Here is an 18796-nt window from a genome sequence, read left to right on the forward strand (position 1 = left end):
TCTTGTAATTAGTCATGTTCAGGCGTACTTTAAAACACGACCCGTAGTTTTGTTAAGGACAGTCCTGAGCCAGTTGTATTTTTAACAAAAAGATACATCTGTGGAGATGCACTGGAAAAAAAAAAAGATGACCAGAACTCAGTCATTTTGTTTCCTTCCATTGTTTTGAGGGGAATGGTGCTGCCACGCTGGCTTCATCCCCTGGAAGGGCTCAGCATCCATATTACGAGGAGGCATAGCCTTGCTCTTCTCCGTTTTATACAAATTAAGGGTGACCTTTGGTCCCTGGCAAGCTGCCTGGTTTGTGTTTATAGGGCTGGTAAATACCTACTTGTGCAGTAGTAGTTCTCCATGGGGATAGGTCTTTTCCTGAATTTCATAGCAAATTTGCTGTGGGTAGAAGCAGCCTCTGGATGAGACAGGAAGTTGTGCTGCTTTTCAAATCAAACCTCTTGGGTTTTAATGGTGAAGAATGTTTCTATTTTACCACTAGTTTTGCGTTTCTTGTTGTTCTTTGTTATATAATGGTTGAGCCCACAAATGAGAAGCATGAGGCTAAAAGCTGAAGAATGAAGGAAGAAACAAAAAGCCATATGGCAATAGCAGGAGGTCCTGCCACCCCACCTTAGGCTCGTGACAACATGCCCTACATTTAACCTACAGTCAGGAACTAATTAACGACACAGATGGAAGTGAGGTAGCATATGTATTCAAAATAATACCCCTAAGGTTTTAATCAGCTGCCCTGCCTCTTTCTGGGTTAGACATTTAAGTTACCGTAGAGAGATTTGCAAAATACGTGAATGATATGTATGGTTAAGGCAGCTTTGTGTAATGGCTGAAGCGAGGGATTGGGAGCGGGGGCTCCCCTCTTCTCCTCGGGTTCAGCAGCGACTTGCTGTGCAGTCCGGGGTAAGTTGCTTAAATGTCTTTATGGGCTTCAGCCTAGCCAGAAGGAAAGTAGGATTTCTGATGCGGTTGCTCCTCGCCTAAGTATGTTGAGATTCAATGTTTGCAAAGCACTTTGGAAGCTTTGATAGCGTGTTCTCCAAGAAATGTTGTACAAGTGGAGAGTCACAGCGGCAGAAGTACCAGGTCTCTCTGCTCTTGCAACTTCTAAGTGGTTTTTTTCCTCTCTAGAACTACTAATTATCTCTGATCAGACAGCTCTGCTTTTGATTTTGAATAGGATGGTGACTTCTAGGTAATCTATCGCCTTGTGCAGAGATTTGGGAGAGGGAGAACACTTAGCTGTTTTCAACAGGCTAACTGGGTAATTTAATGTTTCTGGCTTTAACTTTCTCTTTCCCCCCCACCCCCAGCTCTCTGAAGAGCGGCTCTCCTTCCCTGCAGGGCAGTAGGATCTGCTTATGTGAAGGGACAGGTATTGAAGTTTTTCTAGAGAAGTGTTTATTTAATGACTGAAATCCCATATACAGACCTACCCTTTGGAGCTTAAGGGCTCTTACAGTGAGAACAGCACACTGGCAGCAAAGCCACTTTCTTCAGCGGGGGGGTGTGCGCATGAAACAAGACACCCAGGCGCGGAGCGGGGGAAAGTTGGGTGGTGTGGGGCTGGATTTTGCATACTTCTCTTTATAGGCATGTCTGGGCTATTTATGTGCTTATATCGGTGGGGGAAGGGAGGAGCTAGTCTGCACACCTAGAAAGCTTTTTTCCCTTCCTCTTTAAAGTGTAATTATTACCAAATATGCATGTATCCCTCAGGAGCCCTGAGTGTGAGGAAGCTGGGTTGCTGAAACCTGTCACATTTTGTTCTGATACGGCTATTAGCTATAGTTTAGGTTTTTATGACCACATAAGTACTGGGCCACCTTCACAGCTGGTATAAATCTATGAACGTAGCACTATGGACTTACACCGGGCAGTGACTGTGTCCACCAGAATTGGGTCTGCTGGAACATACTGCTTCAATGAACCCCAGCAGTTATTGTGGAAATAATTTCCCATGATGCCACAATCTATAGTTACATCTGGTGGCGAGTATGAAAAGTCATGAACCAGGTAAACTGCATTTTTAATTGGGGAGAGGAAGGACCCAATGTCCATGTAATTCACGGGAATCACAGTGTAATACTCCTTTGTGAAAGAAATTACACCATTATACAACTCGAAGGCAGGAGCCTGCTAAATTAATTTTTCCTGCAAGGCTGCAGGTTTTCCTTTTTCTTTATGTTCCATTAAATGTTTGTACCTTGAGCAGTACAAGTAACGAGGCTTGTTTTCAGACACTTGTATCTTTGCCAGATGTACCTCCTCACCCCTTCCAGTAATTCCAAACCTTTTTCCTCTGTGGAGCCTGTGAAGCGAAAGCAGCTATACGCAGTGTTGTAAGTCCGTGAGTAGGTAAGCCCACACACTGGTGTTTGCCTGAGTGAGGACGGAGGAGGGGGAGAGCTTATTTGGGTGGGTCTCAGCTACTTGCATGCCAGTTACAACACGTGCCCGTGGAAATGGTGGTGTCTGTGAAACTGGTATCCCTCTATTGAATCCGGCTGAAGTTGGCCCCCAAATTTTTAAGGTAGATTAGGGGTAGAGACCCAGGCATAGCAATTGCAAAAGTCTTGTTTCAACATGAAACCACTTAGAAGGTGGAAAAAAAGCTGAAAACTATAATGCTTTGAAATCTCTGGTGTGCTGCATTGTCATAGCAAAATATCAGTGGTGAAAGAGCACTTCTTGCCAAAGCGTTTTCAATACAGTTATGTTAACATATTAACGTAATTTTCCAACAGTGTTATCTCCAAAGATAAAGCTGTGGTCACAGCAGGACACATGCAGGGCTGGCTGCCCGGTGAGGTGGGTTAGGTTCCTAATGCGTACGTCCTTCGTAAACACAAATTCCTCATCATTCCATTAATGTAGGTGGCTTTGCAAACTTACAAACTTCTGCTCCTAGTCTGGTTGTTCCCATGTAACTTTGGACTTGAATACTCCCAGAAGCTGCTCTGGTACCTCAGTGTAAGCTTTTATCCCTTGCCCCATCTATGGAAAGTATTTCCACGGAGATGCCGTGCTAACAACTGGACTGAGCATGTGTTGAGAGAAATCTGCACACGAGGGCGGGCAGGCAAAAGATGACTGATAACACCACTGGTAGATGCAGGCAGGTTGTTAATACCTGTCAGGGCCCTGACAACAGGCATTTCCAGTTTCTGGTTCATGCACATCGCAACGTCCTGATCTGCTTCATTTCAAGGACTGACTATGGCTAAAAGCAAGGTATTCTCTTACAGCAATGCCACACACAATCAGGGTCTCAGCAAAGGTAAGAGTCTTGCAACAAATGGGTATAGCCCTTGCTCTCCTCCCTTACCCTAGAGGAAGCACTGCCTGCCCAAACCATGGGTAACTGCTCCATCTGATGCTTACGCTTTTTAACCATTGATTTTCCTTGGCTAAGCTTCACTTACGTTCCTGTTGAGTGCATAATGTTCTATAGGTCCTAGGAAGCTTGCCACTTGCAGCAGAACCGATGGGTGCGTGGGATGTTTTACATGCTGTTCAATAGTTTATAGGCACTCGTAAGATCCAAGCTCAACTGGTACAGCAGCTTCTGGGTTGTTCCAGGGCTGCTGGACACATGTCACAGTACAAGGGATCCAACTCATGCTAGTTTGCACGCAACATGCTCCGTTCTGTTCCTGCTCTCGAGTGCCAATTATCCTTGACTTCAGTGGGAGCTTCATGTGTGTACTTGGCAGAATCGCTTAGTCCTGTGACGATTCAGCACAGTATTTCATACCAAAGAGCCCTAGTGAAATGGAAGACAAACCACAGATGCTGCTCAAAGATCTGAGGTTCTGCCCTAACGCTCTTCTGCGCACAGGTTGAATTAGCGTTATATAAAGCTCTAGTGGCTCTCGAAGCAAATGATTTCGGAGAACTGTAATTATCTGCTCCCATGGAGGAACCAGATAGTATCTTGGCACGGAGTAATTATTTCATGGAATGGTATTGTGGTGGTTTTTCTTGTTTTGTGGGGGGTTTTAGGTAGCCTATTCTATAGGTGAACTTTCCTTTTACAGAGGTTGCATAATGTTACTTCTGAATGAATACAGTAATGGCATGAATGAATCTTGATAAATACGCTAAAACAGATTAATGCAGTTTTCTAAGCCTGAAGTCAATTTTGAAATTGAAATTTGTTAATGCTTAGGTTTTAGACTTGGAGGTCACATCCTTAACTGTACAGTATTTCTGGCATGGCAATAGGAATACGGCATGTTATCCTACCCGTGACACTCCTGATGAGCAAAAACAAACCTGCTGCTAGTGCTTTTATTTGAGGGGGACTTTCACTGCATACCTTGGTATTTCAACATGAAATTTTGGCAAAGAATGTTGTGGTAAAGCATATTGTGTTTGGTACGTATAGTGGCATGCGCACAAGTACCCTTTTGGAGCTGAGTTTCTTTGTTTACAGTAGGGATCGCAACCCCCCATGCAGTTTGAGTGCCCCGTGTGCGGGATGCCGTACAAACAGCTGGAAAGGCATTATGTGTGTCACTGGCTCGACAATCAGTTCCCATTGTAAAAGTATAAAAATAGTCCACATCTGTTCTCTTCCATGGGTGTTGTCTCTCTGAAAGCTCTAATACCATCTGTGAGCCTGGCCTGCTATTCCTTCGCTTGCGCACGCTGCCAAAACTCGCCCTGCCTGTTTCCTGGTATGGGCAGAATGGCTCTGAGATCCATCCGACAGAAATCCTACTGGGAACTCCTCGTAGCCCTGCACTTGGCCAATTTAAGTCTAAGCATGCTTGTAATGAGGAGACTGTCTGGTCTGTGTCCATTAGAGCAGCTGAGTTCTCTTTCTCGGAGCTTTGAGGCGAGCGTGCCCTTTGCATGGCTGTTTGAGTGTCCAGAAAGGTGTGATGAAAGTTTGTAGGAAACTCTGATACATAACTCTGTGAAAGCCCAGGGGTGTAACGTCATGGCATTATTATTTTGCCATTATTTTCTTTGAGTTCTTTCCCACCGCTGGTTGACGGGAGAAGTCATGGGTTTTGTATGCTTTGGGGGGAGAGTCCGATAAAACCTGAGAACCCCACAAAAACTCCTTGTAGTGCTTTGAACAGCTGCATACTTCTCCAGAGCCAGTGTGGGCATTGCTGGAGTTTCTTTGCTCTCGGAAGCTGTACCGTAGGCAGTATTTAGCAACATCGGATGAAAGCAAATTTCTTATGTTAAAAGTTGTAGTTTACAAACTACTTGTAAATTTGCTTGCTGTTTATCTCAGTCTTCAAAATGGTTCTTCGTCTCTGCCATCTCTGGCATTATGGCTAAGTAGATTTTATTACCTCAGGGAAAACCAACACGAGAATAAAAATAAAATGGGTTTCTTCTTCCTGACATGAAGAACCAACTTACAAGAATACAAATTGGGTGTGGGTGTGCATGTGTATGTATTGCGGGGGGAGTTGCTTTATTTTCAGCAATAAAAAGTAATTATATAGTTTGCATAAATAGCCGCAAGGATAACCAGAGTGCGTCAGACATCCAGTTATGCATGTGTTAAAGGTTAATACTATTTGTTCTCAGTACATTTAGTCTTTGCAAATCATGTGCTGACATGCATCCCATTTTGGTATCTGTTCACACACTCCGGTAATGATGCGTAGAGCAGGAACTCATGCCTGTGCCATTCAGTAGTATTTAGTAAACTGAACTTTCGTGTAAAGGTCTTGGAAAATGGCAAGGCAGAAAATGAATGTCGTCTTGCTGCTAATTTTATCTTCCACCTCACACTCCTTTCTGGAGATTAAAGCATTATGAATCTATTCACTACTGAAAGTTATTTCAACTTTCATAGCACATATCAGGATGCAGGAAAGCAAGTGCATGTTCATAGCTGTTCCTCAGGTCTCTCTGCTGGAAATACAAACTGTTAAGCTGCTAGATTTCTGCTTAAAATAACTAAAAATAATGAAATAAAACAATTAACTGGTGAATCCTCATTAAATACAAATACTGAAAAATAGTACAGCTAGGTAATTGACTGCATATGTAAACTAGCTCTAGATAATTGACATGACCTTCATTTAACGAGCCTCCTTCCCATTAGTGAAGACGACTGCCACAATTATGTGCCCTTATTCTAACTGTAATTGTATGGACTTTATTGAAGTACAAACTAGGTCACGTCTTCCTGAGATCTGGTCCATGGTGGGTGACCTCTTTTCGTTGCTTCAGCTTTGCTATGCTGCGTGAGAGAAGGAGGGATGTTCTTGCAGCCATGAGAATGGATGTCGTTCAGGAAACCAGCCTCAAATGTTATTTCGACAGACGTCTTGTGTGACCTGAGGGAGTAGCTTAAGGCTAGGTCTCAAAGAGGCTAGCATACATCTATTTTAAATAGCTTATATCTATTTTACACAAGTTAGTAGGTGTATACAACCATCTATGGGACCACAATTGAATGAAGATTTCCTCTTCTAAAGAAGTCGTTGATCTCCTATGCCTAGTGACACAGCTGAACAGGAGTGCAAAAGCTGCAGCCTTTAGTTGTCGTTCCTGGAAGGTGGGGAGTAGAGACCTGAACCCCCTACAGCTGAGAAGGGAGGGATGGATGCGTGGGAGGGCTACAGGCTGAGGCTGTATCATCAGTGATTTTATTTTGTATTTTCCTAGCTGCATGTCTGACTAGAAGTGGCCACGGCGACTCTGTGTTGTCTGGCATTCGGTTGTATCGATGCCCTCAGGACGTGCGGTGTCAGCCAGGTTGCGGCAGTTGGGAAATCCTCAGCACCGATGAGCCTCCGTGGGAAATAGTTGCTCAGTCTACCAGGGTAGCGTCAGGCGTGGGTGTACACAGAAGCACTGGGACATCTCCATGCAAGGCCTGGTATGAGCCCAGCATGGAAAGGGGCAGTACTCAGCAGTAGCATGCAGGGAAACCAGGAACATACAGCTTTCTCCCATCTTCCCGGTTCCGCCTCCGCGTGCGGTGGCATGGTGACTTCCTCGTAATCGGAAGGGTGTACGTGATCTGTTAGTGTTTGGGGTTTACAAGGCACTTATTGTAACAGGACAGGCAGTATCTTTAATCTTTGCAACATAATGAAGGTTTGATAGTTGGGGAGCAGAGGAAAAGGACTGGAAGCTGCCATCCAAAGTGTTTCCGATGACCTTTTTGGTGCGGCGTTGGGGTATTAGTCCTGCCTCACTAAGTAAGAGATGAACCGTGTTTTCATGAGTCAGTTCAACAGTAGCTGAAAGGTCGTGTGTTCCTACCCATGGAGTGAGATTTAAATCTTATTCTGCTACAGCATGTTAAACTACTAGATTTTGAGCAGCTGCTACTAGAAATTGCTATGGCCTCTAAAAGGAAGAGATTTCCTAGATCTTAAAATATTACTTCTTCATATTAAATCACTTTATCATTTCGCTGCCAAAGACGAGGACTGTGTATATTGCTCAAGTCACTGTCAAGATAGAGAGAAGAATCTTTTCACATCCTGCTTGCACAGTTCGGCTTCGTCTGGGACTCATTTACAAAGAAGTAGATGTTTGATCTGTGGTTGCTTGCTAGCAATATTCCATGTGTCTGCGTTGCTAAAGCTTACTTTGACATACTCTTCTGTAATAAACGGAAGGAAGAGGGGTGGCTTTTAGGGGAACACATTTTCTTGTGTATTGTCGGTACGTTATGTGGATAATGGCTGTCTTAAAGTTGTTGGTTTTCAAAGCCTAGTTGTACGTTGTTTTTTGCTACCCCAGATAATAGCGGCGGTCGTATGTCATCGGATGGGATGTAAATTGATCAAGCTTGACAGCAGTTTCCTTCCGAAATGGAAGGCAGAATTGATTAAGGAAGGATTAATTTAAGTGAGGTACTGGTGACCAACCAGCCATTGGCGGAGGATGCTGAGGGCTGATTGAAGTCAGTTGGTGAGGTTTCTCTGCACCTCTCTGTCCTCTATCGTCTTCCTTGTAAGAAAAATGTCCATGCAAACGAAGTTGCACAGCCACTATTCTATTCATTTCACATCCCTCCACGTTCATTGCTACCATAAGAAGTAAACAGTCCGATGACAATAGTGAAGGACGTGGCCTGGTCCAGGAATCCTTCTATCCTTTGTTCACCTACCTAACTTGAAAAGCAGATGTTCAGCCTCCAACTGGTGCACCTAGCAGATGGGCGCAAGCTTCTCCTTCTCTGTTTTGTGCTTGTCTTGGTGCCCGTTGTGTTGTGTCCGCTCCCTTTCACGCTGGAAGCCCTTTGGGGTACTACGTGCTCAGACAGAGTCTGTCCTCCAGAGTCAAGGTACTGGCTGGGACCTCTGGGCACTACTCTCATAAAAATAACAGAAACTTGAGTAGGAGCCAGAGGATCTGTGTTCTGTTCGCTGCTCTGGTGGTCACAAAGCGTGATGTGGGTGTTTTGGGTTTTTTTTCCTTCTAAGTTTTATATAAAACAATTCTCAGAAGAGGGAGTGTATGAATATTGTTATTTTGTTGCCTGTTCCACTGGCTCTGCATTTGTATGCTAGCTGAACCACCCCTTCTCCCTCTTGTCTTGTCTCTCCTTGTTTGATAAAGGAAGACCGATAACCTTCTCGTGTTGTAAATCATCTCTGTAGTGTCTCTCTTCCTCCCCTTTGAGGAAGAAATCTGTTATTACTCCCTGTAGAAGGTTTTAAAAACCCTAGGATGAAAAAATCTGCAAAATATTAATGTTCTGCATGGTTAGAGCAAACATTATGTTCCTGTGAGTCACAGATGTCAGGTTTGTTTAACCTTAATAAATCTATGCCACAATAACACTTTTAAACAGGAAGAGAGGTGGAGGGATGAAGGAAGAGTTGTGCCGGGGTAGAGAGGATTCTTAGCCAAAACCTTGTTTAGTGGGGGGCGAGGGGTGAGGGGGGCATGGACACAAACCCAAACACTTCTCACCCTCCCCCACTTCATTAAGTAAACTTTGAGACCTGCATTTTGGGCACTGCCTTTCTAGTACATTCTTCATTTTCTTTGTATGTTTTATGATGGATTGTCTTTCCATGTTCGAGTCTTAAGAGGACTAGTTTCCCACAGCATATTTGCAGGAGATGAAGTAAGGCTTTTTACATAGCACCCTGTTGGCAAACAGAAATAGCATTTACTCCAACGAGCGCTGCCAAGTATGAGGTACTTCCGAATGAACTTCAAAAGCTCTGAAACAAGCATTAGCTCCTTCTTCAAAAATGTGAACAATGCCATTGCTTTCTAGCAAGCAGAACTGGTGAGAGCAGGGATCGGAAGGAGGAGGAATAACAACTGGATGCGATGGATGTTGTAGTAGCACTTGGGACCAGACGGAAAGCATAGCTCTCTGTCACGGCAGGATTTGGGGGGTTCTTGTTGTAATAGTACCTAAAGTGTGTACTCTGCACTTGAGGAGGAAACAATTTCTACCCTGAGGAACGTACAATCTACGGCGACTTAGCAAAGCGCTTGGGAAGGAGCAGTCATACAAGCCCAGGCTGTTGGGAGTGCTGACAGGAGTGAGTCGTGCCGATTCCAAGGCTGGTGAGGAGTTTTCTTACTGGCCCTCTTTCCTGGCGCTACCCCTCCATGCGCAATGGGGCCGGAGCCAAGCGTACGCATAAGCCTCAAAGCACGGCCCGTGACATGCGCCAGAACTTGGGGCAGAATGGGAGAGAAATGGGCAAACACTGAAATGTGTTTCAGTATGGGGCTGGTTGTGCTCCTGGTTTTTGTGCTGAGCTCTGGGCTTTAACTGGGTTCAAATAGGTGCTTTGCCGCTTGAGAAGAGGCGGTGTGGGGCTCTGGGGAAGCCCGGTGCAGTGGCTCTGGTACCGTCACTGCAGTGTGACTCTGTCAGCTCGGTCGTCCAGCAAGTCCCTTCCGTGGCATTCACGTGATGCAAGCAATCTTTCCAGCTCAAATTTAGTATGGTAGCAAGCATGCTGTCCTGCACCAATTTCTTGTTCTATATTTATGCACACATACCTTTGACTTTTAGATGAGGAATTGACCTGCTGAGACCTCAGAATTTGTATGGCCCCTTCCCGTGTTTTGAAGGTTGCTTTCAAAATATAAATGCATTTATGCTGGTGCTGTTCAGTTTTTTGTGGATAGAATGATGAAATATTTTTGGCATAGAGAGATCTTAAAAATCAAATATTTGCATTTGCAGTTGAAATGGAAGTCTTGCCTTTCACGCTTGCAAAGCAGCCTTTTACTGCTGAAATGTTGCACTGCTAAAGAGCAGTTCTGCTTTTGCTGTTACTTGAAATAGGTGTCATCGTCAATGAATAAGGAGTCCGCAGAGTATCTAATTTAATACTTACTACAGAAAGACTTTGGCACGTCAGAACTCTGACTTGCTGGTATCAGTGTTGCCTAAGGTTTGGCATATGCTTTTACCTGAAACTCTAACACCCTTGTACAAGAGTATGGTTTATCACCAGTAACGAGTTGTGGCTGCATGCAGCAGATCACTGCAGAAAATGCATAATGTCTCATGACAACTCAGGTGAATTTTTATTACTCTGTCCCTTTTAAGTTAAATCTTTTTTTTTTTTTTGTTCTTGTCCTTAACAGTTCCACCAAGTGAGAAGAGTGATGACCATCCTTTTCCTTACTATGGTTATCTCATACTTCAGTTGCATGAAAGCTGCCCCGATGAAAGAAGCTACTGTAAGAGGACAAGGCAGCTTGGCTTACCCAGGTCTTCGGACCCATGGGACTCTTGAGAGCCTAAATGGGCCCAGTGCTGGTTCAAGAGGACTGACATCGCTGGCGGACACTTTTGAACATGTCATAGAGGAGCTTCTAGATGAGGAGCAGGACATCCAGCCCAGCGAGGAAAACAAGGATGCAGACTTGTACACATCCCGCGTCATGCTAAGCAGTCAAGTGCCTTTGGAACCCCCGCTGCTCTTTCTGCTGGAGGAGTACAAAAACTACTTGGATGCTGCTAACATGTCCATGAGGGTCCGGCGCCACTCCGACCCAGCTCGCCGCGGGGAGCTGAGCGTATGTGACAGCACGAGCGAGTGGGTGACGGCGGCGGAGAAAAAGACTGCAGTGGACATGTCCGGAGCAACTGTCACAGTCCTGGAAAAAGTCCCAGTACCCAAAGGCCAACTGAAGCAATACTTCTATGAGACCAAATGCAACCCCAAGGGGTACACAAAGGAGGGCTGCAGGGGCATAGACAAGAGGCACTGGAACTCCCAGTGCCGAACTACCCAGTCTTACGTGAGAGCTCTCACCATGGATAATAAAAAGCGAGTTGGCTGGCGCTTTATAAGGATAGACACTTCCTGTGTATGTACATTAACCATTAAAAGGGGAAGATAGTGGATTCGTGTTGTATAGATTATATTGAGACAAAATTATCTATTTGTATATATACATAACAGGGTAAATTATTCAGTAAAAAATAATTTTATGGACTGCATGTATAACTGAAGTTTATACAGTACAGTGGTTCCACAATCTATTTATTGAAAACATATCCATGACCTGAAGGGGAACAAAAGTCATTTGCGCACAAGTTTAAAAAAAAAAAAAAAAAGACAAAAAAAAAAAAAACCAAACAAAAAAAAAAAAAGAAAAACAAGCAAACAAAAAAGTCTGCATTACATTCCTCAATAACATTGTGGTTTGTCGCCGTTGCCAAGAATTGAAACTATAAAAAGTTAAAAAAAAAAAAAAGAATAAAATTGCATGCTGCTTCAATTGTGAATTGATGATAAACTGTCCTCTTTCAGAAAAATAAATTGAACCAAAACATTCCGTTTACATTTTAGGCAGTAAGTATCTTTATTCCTGTTAGTATTATATCTGTTTACTGCTTTTAACTTCTGATAGCGTTGGAATTAAAACAATGTCAAGGTGCTGTTGTCATAGTTTTACTGTTTCTCTTTTACTTTTGAACTCCCATCAGATTGAAAAAGAAAAAAAAATCATTACCTTATTCTGGATTAAAAACAAATTTGTTTTTTTGTATGTTGTGAAGGTGTTTGCAATAGCAATCCAACTACTGACAAAAAAATAATAAAAAAAAAAAAAGAGGCAACTCAAAAAGAATGGTGATGTTCCACTTCACATTGTTAAACTTCAGGCTTAAAGACAGCACTTATTTAACTGTATGGCAACATGCTTTTTTTGGGTTCTTTTCTTTTTTTTTTTATTTTTTTATATTTTTATTTGCTGTCTTTTGAGACGTGCATTTGCTTATACCATGTTTGTTTGTGTTTGGGTTTTTTTTCCCCTTTCCTCCCTCTGGAAGGATGTTGGTTGTCATCTTTAAAATCTTTCACTTACCATACAACTGGAGCTTGTCATATAGAAAATATTCTATAGAGTGTTGAGAGCAATGATTTTCATGTAATAAAAGACTCTGTGCTTGGATCAGATGTCTCGGTGAAGCACAACAAGAATGTCACTAGAAAAGGGTCTAGCAAGATGAGAGCGGATCTGAAATCAGGTTGGTCACGGGAGTGGGTAGCTCAGCCACTTCAGGGACAAACACCAGTGTTTTGGGTTGACTGAGGCTGTCCAAATCGTAGTCGGCACTGAACGTGCTCCTGTGCATCCTCCGGGAGCTGCCTGCTACGCTGACGCAGGGAGCGCAGCCTTGCCCTGCGGCGCCTGCCTGGCAGCCCCAGGCCTGCAGAGCGCGGCGGGCGGGCGCCCCTGCCCGAGGAGCCCTGGGGAGGAGGAGGCAGAACGCGGCCCTGCCTCTCGTTGAAAGCAATTAGCATCGTGTTCGTGTGGCTCTACCTCTGCTGGCAGCCTTATTTTATGAAACGAATATTGGCATAAAACCCACTCTTGACGTAAGGGAAGAGCAAGTGCTGGAGGAGTTGGCTTAACGTCGCTGAGGTTCTGCTAGACGCGTTTAGCCCCGCGCTACCCCTCTGACTATCCTGACAGAAGTGTTTCTGAAAAGGCAGGTTGTAAGCCGAAGAGCTGTGCAGGGCATTTGCGCTGACTGCAGTGGGCAGAGAGGCAGAAATAGCTCATTAGTGAGCTCACTGAAGGCAGATGCTATATTTGTAATTCCTGTAGATGAAGAAAAGTAGCTGAAGGAAAAGGAAAATACTGCAGAACACAGCTACTTCGGCATGCTGCAGAATCCGCCTTGCTGTTGAAGTTAATTAAAGACCTGGACTGGGCAAAGCTTGTTTGAAATATGATTTCCCACGATAATTCTCTTTGAAGAGTATATTTAACGCTGGGTTTATGTCATTACTAGTAGAAACCCATGCTGGAAGCTAACAGAGACACCTTTAAAATCAGTGATGTCTTCTGCTTAGGGTAAAAGGGCTTCCCCTTCCCTGGGATAACTGACTGCCAGAGGAGAACCATCCCAACTGTAAAATGAAAACCTTTTGCATTGGCCGTGAATGAGAAGAGAGGTTGTGTGACCCGCCTGAACTTCAGACTTCAGCCTTCCCAGTCAGTTGCAGGTATTCAGGCTCCCACATAGAAATCAGAAATGAAAAAAAACTTCCTGAAATGTCTCAATACTTCAACGGAAGGATTCTTCATGCAAATTGAACATCAGTGTAATGGAGAATTTCATTTCACTCTGGCCGTAGTTCTTTGCATTTGATAACCCGAACGTGGCTCAGGAGCTATGCTCAGCAGTATTCCTAAATGACAGCAGGGAGGTGATGTAATGGTGGCTCCCCTCACAACCAGGGATGGTTGCTTAGGAAGGGGAAGGATGATGTTAATGAGTGAATAACAAACAGATCGCTCATCTAGGCTGGAAAAAGAAACGAGAGCTAGGACATGACAGTAATCTAATTCAGATAGAGGAATAAAATCATTCCCGGTTCAAATAAATTGAATTTCCAAAAGAGAAGTGTTACTGCATAAATCATGCTAGAGCGAAAGTTCCCCATTTCCCAAGGTTAAGTATGACAATGTCCTTAAGTCAGAAGTCCTCACCTGGCGCAGGTGAGGGTGACACTGGTGTGGCAGAATTAAAACAGCGGGAGGTAGGTTCAGGGGTGACGGGCAGCCCATGCGGGTGGGGGACCAAGGGATGGAGCTGAGAACCTACAGAAGAACCGTGTCCTGCAACTCCATCTAGAGTGATATTCCCCATAGAGCGTCCATTCTGCGCCTATTGATACAACGTGAAACGGGCAATTCAGCTGCAGTCCCATGGCCCTCACCTGCCTGACCAAATACAGCCACGGTCACAGGCTTGGCACTTTTAGTTAAAACAGAGGCGGGGGGGGGGGGGGTTGGTTTTCTTTCACGTCACTTAATTAAACTCTTGCTGTGGTCTGTTTGTGACAAAGGTATATCATGCATGTCAGCAGGCCTAGTGCTGTGTTAAGTAAAGACTTGCAACTGTAATTAATGTCTGTGGCCTTGTTCTCTATTATTCACCTTGTGTAACATAAATATTTATTGTATATTTATATAATTTTATGTTTTTTGGGAAAAACTGAAATTGGCATTAAAATTTAAAAGCAACTGCGTCATATTGTAAATATAATTAAGCTATATTTAAGTGTACTGATTAACATAATATATGTTTAACTATAGAGTTTTTTATGTTTTTAAATATATTTTCAAAATATATATATAAAACTTGGGGTTTTTTGGGGGACCATGTGACTCTTTTCTCTAATTGTAAAACAAACTTGAGTTTTACTATAAAGATGTGTGTTCTTTGTTTTAAAACAATTTTTACTTTATTTTAGCAATAAAATCTCACTCGGAGGGCAGATAGCCCCATTTCATAGCCGGACAGTTAGCATTGGGAGGGGAAGGGTGGCAAGAATTTACGTTCCATAAAAGTTGGGGATACTTGCAGAATGATGTATTTCCATTTAATTCTAGCACATACGTCCTCGTGGGACTAAAAACCCATGAATGACACATATATATGATTTTATTCAGCCGTCAAATAATGAGCATAATGGAAGCGAGGGGGAGGGGTTACTAACCTTAGTAACTAAGGAATAAGTGAGACATAAACTCAATAGCTATAGTCCAGTCATGTACCTGATTTTTAAATGGTGTCATGAATATTTATATCCCCTGCACGGAACACATTTATGACCCCACGGAGTACTAGGAGTGGAATTCCTTGGATTTAACATTGTTAGCATTTCTAAAAGAATATGCTCTACTATAACTGCCAAGCCTTTGTATATTTAATTATCCCATAGCCCTAGAACAATCCATAAATCTTCATGATGAATAGAAAACTTTCATACAAGTTAAGGGGGAAAAAAAAGCACAAACCCAAACTCTTAAAAAAATTCCATTGCTGCAAATTTCCCAAGAGCCCAGCGCTGGCACCGTCTCCACAAGAACCGAGGAAATGGTGCTTCTGCAGATTATCATTTATATTAAACACACATGCGTGCACATTGCTTGCTTTATTGTTGTCTTAAAATAAGCTAACAGAAGCAGTAACAGATACTCAAACCGTTGGCGTATGGAAGGATGGGGCTGCGTTATTACTGCGGGAGCCGGCTCTGCTCGGACCCTGCCTCCTCCCCTAGATAGGACAGAGACGGGTGAGGTTGCTTTAGCTTATTTTACTGTTAAATATATGGCATAGGTACCTAGGGAATGAAACGGGCACCCTCAAAATACATGCTTGAACAACAGAGGAAGGTACGGGAGCTAACCTTCCATCCATATCCTCTGCTGAATCCTAGCTCTATAGGGGAATTTCCATAGCTTTTATCACTTGGAGCAGAAATGAAGACATATAGCTAGCCTTTAAATCACTCAGCTAGAGAACAATAGCAAACAGCGAAACAAGATTTTTGAAGAGAATATCAAGGGGGGAGGACATTTATTTCAATTTGTCCCAGGTGGATCCAATACACTGCTTCCACAGGTGGCTCCTCCTAATTAAGATCTCATTGAGAAGACACCTTCTGGCAGGGCAATTAAAATTAAAAAGGAATGGATGCACTTGTTTGGAGTAAATATAAAGAGCACCGAGGCCTCACCTTGTGATGCAATTTTAAAGTTAGGAGGGTTCTATGGGGCTGCTTTGGAAGAAGAGAAGATTTTTCTGAACCTTTTTTTTTTGGGTAGGGTTTTAAAATTTTTTTTTTAACCACTTGCTACCATTTTGGGAAGTCAAAGATTGCGGTATCAGTATAAATCAATGGAGTTGAACTGATAGCTTTTTTTTTTTGATGCCTGTGGGAGAAGAAGGCCTGGAGGTGGCATGAGCAGGTCCAACTTTTCCAAGCAAGATTTGGATTCACCTGTGGAATGCTTCTGGAAATCAAGTCTTTTAAATTCCATCCTTTAGATGGTGGCAGGAAGCACTCGGAGGTAAGCTGCTCTTTGCTACACCAACCCTCTGTTGAGGGACACAACACAGAGCTGCTGGTTTTTGCTTTGCTGTGCGAGAATGAGTCTCTAAAACCTGCCTGTAAGAGGATCACTTCTCTCGGGAGTCCATACTGGTGTCACAAATATGTATATGTATTTATCTAGATGTAAAATATCTACTGGTACTGCTGGTTGGTCTCTGTTGATCAGGCTGGTGCTGTGTTGTTGACTCCATATGGACCTGCGGCCACCCCACCTGCTGCTGCAGGAATAACCTGCAGAGGGAACCGAGGGGTGGCAATTCCCGGCAATTCCCGGGAGGGCCGCACAGGCAGCGATCTCATCAGCCCAACCATTGCCAGTTTGCTCACGCAGGGATTTTAGGGGATGAGGAGGAGGATTTGGCACAGAGCTGCAAGGCTCCTTGGCTAAATCCCTCCTTTCTGCCTCTACCAGCTGGGAAAGTCCCCGTGTGGCGGCGGGAAGAGGCAGCGCACTGCAGGGCCAGGGCTGTCCATAACCTTAGTTATGCCCTTAGTTTTGCCGTGGCAAGGGGATGGTTTGCCCTTAGCCCCCGCCGTGGCAAGGGGATGGTTTGCCCTTAGACCCCGCCGTGGCAAGGGGATGCTGCGGTGGGCTGCCCTGCCCGGGACTGGCACCACCTTACAGCTGCAGAAGGCTGTGACTGGGCTTGGAGGCCCTTCCAAGAGGGCCAGGTAGATAGCTAGAATAGAATGGGCTTGGGAAAACTGGGCTAAAATATTCAGAGAAGAAAGTTGTTTGTATGCACCGATACCAGCGAGCAGAAACCTGAGCTCCCGGTGCAGGTGTTGCTCTCATCCATTGGCACAAGGTGAAATAACGCTCTCCCTTATCTTCCTCCAAATCTGAATAAACTCCCTTCGTATCACAGTAAAGAATGCCAGAGCAGGAACTCCAAAAGCATTTGTTGTATTTAATAGGAGTAATCTCTCGGGTGATATGCAAAGGCATGGGTTACAAGGAAGGGATATACCCTGCTAGGAGTGCAGAGTTCTGCACTTTCAGAAACAGCATCTCCTGCGTCTGCACTCTGAAAATGTTTCCCCTTGCTAAAATAATCCTTTCCTTATACCATCCCCTCCTCTCCTTTGTTTAAAAAAAAGACCCCGAGCAAACAATCTGGTCTAGCTTAAGTCTATAAAGTACTGGAATTTCCAAGTTAAATCTGCAGTTCATGTACGTAAACCAAGTTACCTTCTCCTACTGTGTTATATTGCTTATAATAGCCTTTAAAACTACTCAGACTCTAAATAAGAGCGTAGGTACTTACTGCAGTAAGTACTAAATATTCCTTCAGCTGGCATCTACACTGAGGATTTTAAATTATCCTAATAAGGTTTCCAATTATAATTTTTTCTGACCTTTAACTAAAGACCACTCTGCTGGGAGACTCATTTTTGCTCTAACCCCAGTGTGGTCCTTCATAGAAGTTTCACTATATTTGGACTCCAGTCTTGGGAATCTGATATTTAAAGGCAATATAAAGTATATGCAGCCATGTTTGCGGTACAAAGATAGTTAGCGCTGCCAGCTTCGACATTTACATCCATGAAACGGCCCACTGAGGCCATTTCACTCCCGGCTCCACGCGCCGCTCTTACTCAAACACACATAGTCCGTGCACAGGTTGGTACAGCTGTAAAATGGGATGGAAGGACGTATGCAAAAGAGCTTTGAGAAACATAACAAGAACAAATCTAGTGAGCTTTGTTGCAAGCAAAGTACAGATGATGTGATGCAGGACAGTTGCATCTTACGTGCTGCTGCTGCCCCTTTTCGTAGCCGGATGGGCATCCCCACCTTTGCCAGTCAACTCTCCTGCGGAGCAGGAATAAGCAACAACAAATGCATACCTAAAGTCCTGTTTAGTTACAAGTTGAACAAACAGCACAGAGACAACTCTTTTCTTGCCCAAACTGTGCAGCATCTCTTCTTTTTTTTTTTTTTTGTTTGGTTTGGTTTTTTTGTCTCTCTGGCCTGCTTTATTCTTGGGACAAGTAAAATCACCATCCTTGACGTCCCCGTGTGGCACGGCCCACATGGAGACTTGTCTCAGCAACAACAGGAGTACAGTTATTTAAAAAAAAAAAAAAAAATCACTGCATCACCTTGTAAATGAATATCCTTTCTGCCCTGTGGGAGCTACTGCTCCAGAGGGGTACGGTCAAATGGATGTGGTGCTGGTGTAGGTGCAGATCTCTCTGCGAACGGAAGGTGCCTGCAAGTGCTGGGATGCAACAAGGTGACTTGTGCTCACTTCATCTAATGTCAAATCAGCTGCCAGCTGGTTACATCTTTTGGCCACTATTCCCTTGGATTTGATTGACATATGAGTCTTGGAGGTAGCCGTAGTCTGGCTGTTTAATTCTGAATAGTGCACAAGGAAGTCTCGCTCACTTCAGCCGCATTACCTTACACTTTTCTTCCTTTAAAATCTCCCCTCCTT

At 43.9% G+C, this 18796-nt stretch overlaps 1 protein-coding gene across 1 annotated transcript; it reads left to right on the forward strand.

Moving 5' to 3' along the window:
* Window positions 1-10077: 10077 nt before the first annotated feature.
* On the forward strand, window positions 10078-11981 carry BDNF (brain derived neurotrophic factor). The gene has a single exon (XM_075162789.1). It carries the CDS (start codon window positions 10594-10596, stop codon window positions 11332-11334), a length of 741 nt encoding a protein of 246 aa, XP_075018890.1. The 5' UTR covers window positions 10078-10593; the 3' UTR covers window positions 11335-11981.
* Window positions 11982-18796: the final 6815 nt, after the last annotated feature.

The sequence above is a fragment of the Calonectris borealis genome, chromosome 14, assembly GCF_964195595.1.
Source record: "Calonectris borealis chromosome 14, bCalBor7.hap1.2, whole genome shotgun sequence".
NCBI lineage: Eukaryota > Metazoa > Chordata > Aves > Procellariiformes > Procellariidae > Calonectris > Calonectris borealis.

Excerpts from the sequence above, each read along its gene's own strand:
- BDNF (XM_075162789.1), top strand. The coding sequence starts at position 10,594 with ATGACCATCCTTTTCCTTACTATGGTTATCTCATACTTCAGTTGCATG.